Source organism: Salvia hispanica, chromosome 4, assembly GCF_023119035.1.
Source record: "Salvia hispanica cultivar TCC Black 2014 chromosome 4, UniMelb_Shisp_WGS_1.0, whole genome shotgun sequence".
NCBI classification, from domain to species: Eukaryota; Viridiplantae; Streptophyta; class Magnoliopsida; order Lamiales; family Lamiaceae; genus Salvia; species Salvia hispanica.
Genome location: NC_062968.1, coordinates 42152362 through 42159484, shown reverse-complemented (window position 1 = coordinate 42159484; position 7123 = coordinate 42152362). Strand labels below are relative to the sequence as shown.

The 7123-nt window shown below is 35.4% G+C and overlaps 1 protein-coding gene across 1 annotated transcript; it reads right to left on the bottom strand.

Moving 5' to 3' along the window:
• Nucleotides 1-989: 989 nt before the first annotated feature.
• On the bottom strand, nucleotides 990-6361 carry LOC125185699. Its single transcript, XM_048082277.1, has 6 exons — nucleotides 5870-6361; nucleotides 4146-4325; nucleotides 3857-3982; nucleotides 3449-3652; nucleotides 2456-2620; nucleotides 990-1639 (listed from the first exon to the last, which is right to left on the bottom strand). The coding sequence occupies exons 1-6, from the start codon at nucleotides 6101-6103 to the stop codon at nucleotides 1286-1288; spliced, it is 1263 nt and encodes a 420-aa protein (XP_047938234.1). The 5' UTR covers nucleotides 6104-6361; the 3' UTR covers nucleotides 990-1285.
• Between the last annotated feature and the right edge of the window lie 762 nt (nucleotides 6362-7123).

Sequence of the window (7123 nt, the reverse complement as noted above, 5' to 3'; positions counted from 1 at the left end):
ACATTGATAATGAAGCCTCACTTGTATGGTCGAATCATTGAAGCTCAACATAAAGATGTCTATCTCGAGAAAATAAAGGGAAAAAATAGGAATGGAGCCCCAAGTATGATGCGTTGATGTATGAAATCAGGATTTGCGTGCCTTGAGAAGATAAATTGGTAAAGAAATTATAGGTGAAGCTCATTGCACGGACATACACTACTCATCCTAGGAATGTATAAAAACTTGAGAATGATGTTTTGGTGGCTGAATATGTAAAGGAACCTTGCAGCTTATGTTGAAAGATGTAAAACTTGTCAACATGTCAAGACAAAACATCGAAGGGCATCTGGATTACTCCAACCCCTATAATTTTTTTAAAAGGGCAAAATTATTAAATAATTCATTTGGGCCCACACCACCATGCATGTAAACTGAAAAATATTACTCTCTTCGTCCACCAATAAGGTCCCATTTTTCCATTTTCGTCCATCCACCAATAAAAGTCGCATTTACTTTTTACCATTTATGGTAATGAATCCCACATCCCACCAATTTTATTTCACTCACATTTCATTGTAATACTAATACTACCTCCGTCCTTCAAAATAAATTTTTTTGGAACAACATAGGTTTTAATGTAGAATTGGTAAAGTAAGAGAGATGTTGAGAAAAATAGATAAAGTAACATACAAGAAGAGAAAAAGTAGTGGAAAGAGTGTCAGTGGATTATAGGGTCCATGTCCAAAAATATAACGTTTAGAAAAATTTATAATTGTAAGGGACAACCGAAAATGAAAATAGTTTCTATTTTTAAGGGACGAAGGTTGTATACAAAAGTAGGAGCCACCTTCCACTGACCTTTTCACACCTCCTTTTTACTATATTTCATAAAACCCATATTTATGTTAAATGTGGACTTGTAATAGAGGGAGTATCATTTCAGTACAGAATGCAAGATAAGTAGAGTAGGCAGAATTACAGTTGCTTCATCAAGATGAAGATATAAATTTACAGTTCCCAATCGCCAATTTCATAATGTCATAAAAAGTAGACACGCTTACAAGTGTTGGACCAGTTTCTCTCTATAGGAAAAAGAAGAAATAAAACCAAGTAAATCATCGGAGCATATTAGGCGCTTCAAATGAGAGGAAGATCATCAGAAATACAATAATTTACAGAAATAAAACCAAAAAAAAATCCAAATTCACAAAAATGAGAGACTGAGATCAACTCAACTACATTTATAAATGGATAGGATGAGAACGCGTAGCTGAGATCCATTCAACTTTTTTCTAACATCTTCTCAAGGCATCTGAACATACGGGTTGGTCACGCCAATAGTTTGTGGAGCCTCTTGGAGCTCTTCGGATGGGGAAGTTTTGAGAGAGACATGCTGCTGTGCTTTGGACATTGCCCCATGGGGAACTGTTGGAGTTGGAGAGATTGACGAGGGTTGTGTATTTGTGGCTGTGGTTAACTTGATGGGGTAGACTTCCGTGACCTCTTCACTACCTTCATCAAAATACACAACATCCTGCATAGTAAGTTGATGGTATTCGACAATCTCCCTTAGAAAACGGTTCTCCCGTGCGTAGACGGAATTCTCTTGGGCAAGTCGAGCTTTCTCAGCCAAAAGGGACTCGAGTTGGAGCCTTATCTGATAAACAATATTGCAACTCACTTGTTAATTACGTACTTATAAATCCAGAACAAATCTGTACTAGCAGTTGAATGAACCACCCCCTTTTAATATATGATGGATTAGGGGAATGTGAAGTTTACAAACACCTAAGCTGCTGTGAATATTGTGGTTAAAACTTAACAAGGCATCAAAACAAAGCACCCTATACAGCGCTGTAAACAAATATATGTAACATCACCGATTTTCAAGTAAAATAAAAATATCACCATCACTTTTAAATGATGAAACTTCGGGCAACAGTAACTAGACTCTCAGATACATAATTGTGTAAGGAATTAGGAAACTTCAGATTTTGGCCCAACAAATGATATTTCTATTTCTGGTAAGCAACTGACTAACAAAAGGTAGAGGCCCTACAAGATACAAATATGTTGCGGAATTTTATTTGTTTTTGAGCTCCAACAAGATTTTAATATAGTTGTTTATGGTTCAAGAACTTTGACAAATTGTCCGCAAAACATCAAATATACTGGATACAGCACATATTCGCACATAAAATATACACATCCTTTGATATCTTCAAACATGAGAGTTCGAAATAAAATTAAGGATGATAGCTCGATCCATCATGATGTTTGGGAAATTGACAGAGGCATTTGATAAAATGATTTGGATATGAAAAAACCACGGAGGAGGATTTCAAAAAAAGGGACAAATGACACTGGACCAAGGTCAAGGTTTTCAGATTTTAAATCTTCATTATTTAAGTTTTAAACCTTCCTCCCCCTCCTTAGAGGGTGGATATCCTTCTTTTGGCAAGAGATTACTTACCAAGTCATCATCATCTGTGTTGTCTCCTTTTTCACGGCTTTCCCTAAGCATTCTGTTTTCTTCTTCTAGCTGGGCACATCGGTCCTTCGCAAAAGAAAGATCAGCTTTGACTGTCTTCAGCTCTCTCATTAGAAGTTTTGCTTTAGCAGCCATTGCACTTGCAACCTGAGAGTTTGGAACAGAGACTATCATGCATCTAATAAATATTACCAAAATTCTGATTTCCAAACAGTAAGTAGCAGCTTCATGAAATTAGATGGATCAGATGCTTCTAGTGACCAACAATATATACTATATACTTCACATTACCACCAAAACAAGTTGTGTGGAAGACCTGACAAGCATAAAGGCAACCAATGACACACGCACAAATGAGTGCAGAATGCAGATGGATTTCTGATCAGAAATTTCAAAAAAGAGAAGCAATCTGACATGACAGAGGCAGACACAAGATTAGAAGGAAAATGAGAAGATGCTGATTACTCATCTTGTGACAAAGTTAAAATAAGATAGTGTTTTAAACCCATTTTTTATTGCAGGGTTCCCCTTGAACTTGCCAGTTCCACCAGTAGGAATGGTATAATCAATTAAGAGTTCACATAGAGGCTATCTGAGACCAATACAAGCTCTCTTTAAATGTATTCTTTCTCTATGTTGTTTCCTCTGATCAAGCATAACTTGTTTTCGATTTATTGTGTTCATAATACCAAGCAATAATCTCTATAAATCATTCTGTGCATTCTAACTGAATAAGCATCCAACGTATCTTGAACACAATCATACGTTTTCATACAAGTTATTGAATACAGTATAATCAACATAATTCCATTAATATTAGATACCACTGTAAAAGTTTTATTAATACGGCAGAGATTATAGTGTGCATCATTGGTTCAAAATGCAGGACTAGACAAAATAGCATAAAGGAAAAAATTGTGTTAGCTTAAAAATTTCTCGTGTTCTAAAACTAACACTACAGAGTTGCAACCTTACGTCGCGAGATGCCTTCAGCTGTATTTCGACTGTACTGTGATTCTCAGGTTGCACATGACTCTGTTGCAAAGGTTGTCGTCTCAGGCTGTCAAAATTTGACACCTGGTTTTGTGATCCAGAGTTATTATTCTTTTTTCTTATCTGAATCTTACGAGTCTCTTGAATTAAGCCTGCAGTACGGTTCTCAACGGCTGTGATACCCTCCTGCAACCAAGTAGAGTGAATGTTTAATTTTGAGTGACTTATGGCAAAAAAGTAGTTTTAAGATACCAGCAGCGGCTGTCTGATTAATTATGTAGAACAGTTATCAATAAAATCTCCACCAAAGCATAAAACTAGAGTTAAAAGACATAACATGACAAAGCATACTCTTGCCAGTGAATCAGAAACAAGAGAACAAAAGTCTACCTCAAGAGATTTTCCAATAGTGCCACCAATATAATTAAGGGATGAAGCAATAGCATCTAGTCCCTTCTGTATCCCAGGACCTTCAGTCTTTCGACGGTTGTCAGTAGAATTATATGTGCTATAGTACTGAAGAAAGGAGAACAGAAATAAGTTGCGTAAAAGAGTCATGTGAAAAAGTGAAAATTTTTATAAAACAAGGTTATAAATTTCACAGTCCTTCATAAAGTTAATGTGCTTGTGACATTCAGTATGTTCAGATTGCTGAAATTTTGAAGCAAAATTTTCACACCTGATCCTTTTTGCTTCTATCAGATGACTCAAAATTAGTCCCTGTGGGTGTCTCGTGTTGCTGAGCTGTATCATCATCTTCATCAATAATTGACTTAGCTTTACGAGCAAGCGTCCCCCAGAATCCTTGCTTAGATTCATTTATGCTCTTCTTTGGTGCATGGTCATAGATGTATGGATCCTATATTTAATACTGACAATATTACTTCAGCAGGTATAAGATGATCGTAGAGATCTGCACCATCAATCTAGTACTCCAACAACACCATAATATTATCAAATCAATATAGGTTTGTGTTAAATCAAAATTCACTAACCTATATAAATGAAGTGGTTGCAAGAACAAGTCAATAGCTTAATCGAATTCAATCGATATACAATATTAACTAATACTCCCTTCGTCCCACTCTAAGTGGAGCATTTCTTATTTAGCACGGGATATTGTGCAGTGTTATTTTGTGAGTTAAGTGGAGAGAGAATAAAGTAGAGAGTGTGATGTTTCTCTTTTAAGAAATGTGTCACTTAGAGTGGGACACCCGAAAAAGGAAAATGTGTCACTTAGAGTGGGGCATCCCAAAAAGGAAAATTTGTCAACTAGAGTGGGACGGGGGGAGTATATAATTCTGAAATTATAATAACAGAATGTAATGATGTATCATTCATTGAATTGAAACACACACACACAGAGAGAAATTAAAGAGAGGTTTTAGTTTAGGTGGGGAGAGATAGTACTACAGAAAGCCAAGGAGAAGGAAACTGGTTCGGGCATGGGTGGAAGAGTGCATTCAGATAGATTATTCAATATCATAAATTAAGCCACCAACCTCTTAACAAAGTTTCTAATGCCTAGAATTAAGGGTAATATCCACCTTGTGATATGGAGTGTTAGAATTTGTTACTTAATGTATTACTATCACAAAAGGTGGTTTGGTACATTTACAGAGTATTAGAGTGCTTTTGGGAACCATAGTGGGATCTACCTATATAAGACTATATAACTATAGAAAACAACCATCAGGCAAGGAATAAGGATGAAAAGTGGAAATATTTGGCTAGAACACATCCTACCACCAAATCCAAGGCCATCCAACCCTTGCACCAAAACCCTTAAACCCATCAACTCACTTGCATAATCTCTTAGCTTTAAGCATGTACCAAAGTTAAGTTATCAAATGATATTATGATAAAAGTTTCTTGCTTATTCCAAGATCCACAAATTTTCATAATTGTACCTTTCATTTCCAAATACAACCATGGCAGTAAAATTTCAATGGAATTCCCAATCCAACATGTATTCTCCATACGTGTCCCAGTTCAGATCATTCTATAAGAATTCAACCAAGTATCGATTGGAAACGAGATTACTTGCTTGAGTCTATCATGAATGCATAAGTCATACCCACTCACTTCATCTATCTATAGCGTCACTAAAATTATTATCCAGGGAAAATATCCAACCTAGAGCAAATCCTACATTCCACAACATATTGGAAATGCAAACCCTGCAGATGCAATTGTACCGGCGACAAAGGTTGTCAATTGATCTCACATTCATCATTCAGAAGCACAAAACATCAAACCCCGAGGAACATTGCACCGTACACTCATATTAGGTAACAGAAAAACACATTTTGCTATTATAAAACAATATACTCAAATCTAAAAGAAGAAGAGAGAGAAGAGGGAACAACTTCAGTTCAAAAAATAGCAACGCCAAAATCGCACCTTATTAGCAGCGGAAGGAGCAGAACCGCGCGGAGAAGAAAGAGCCGACTGTTCGTAGACAGAAGACAGCGACGACTCCCTGTACGCCGAAGACGCTCTAATAGCTTTAGTGGCGAGCGAGGAGGCGGAAGAAGAAGAGGAAGAACTGTCGGCGGAGGGCGCCGGCGGAGAATCGTAAGTGAAGGATAAGCCGCCGTCTGGCTTCCCGATTTGCTGCCTCCTTCTAAGAGCCATGGAAATAGATCTTCTCCTTTTGGATCTCGTGCGAAAATTGACGGTTTTTGTTCTTCAAAAATTGGGGGATTTAGCCGGAAGAAGAGGAGAAATCAACTCAATTGGAAATGAAGTTGGAATCAGAATCTCATTGGGGATTTGAATGAGATTGTGGATTGGAATCGAAATGGAGAAATTGGAAAGAACAAATGAACTGAGTGTCAACGCGGTGAAGACGATCAGTTGAGTTCACGTTGGGGACTGGGCATGGAATCTGGATCTGATTCCTTTAATTGCACACATAATCCATTATCCAATTTAATTTATTTTTATCGATCCGTATGTTACGTGTACGTTAGTCCAAAACCAATTATGGTAAATTTGTGGGATAATTACATATTTCATACGAAATATTGTACTTTTGTTTCAATTTAATACTATAAAAAATACTAAGTTTACATATTTTATATAAAATATTTACTTAATGTTTAAAATTATACATTCCGTTAACTCTAAAAAATTTGTACAAAAAATTTCAAATTTGTACAAAAAAATTTAAATTAAAACTTTCCATTAATTATTTCAAACATAATTATTTTTATTACTCACGCATAGAAAAAAATCATCACTCTTCACCATCAAATTAGCAAATTGCATTTTATTGCCGAAGATTTCTCATATAACAATGGAGAATACAATTAAAACGATATTGAATCTTTTTTGTAAAAAAAATTAAATATTGACTTATTGACTGTTTGAAGCTCAAATTAGCCATTTTGTAAAGACGAAATATGGACTTATTTTATATTGTGTTCTATAAAGAATACAATAAAAAAATAAAGTATATTGAGAGACAAATTTTTTTTAAACCACAATCAATTACCGGAAGAATTGATATTAATTGTTATTTTTTAGAGTGATTAATTATATTAAATCTCTAATTATTCTTTTATTATGATGATAAGTTGGACAAATTATAAACTAACTAACAGTATTTAAAATATTTAACGGAATGTATTAATTTAAAATATTAATGTAACT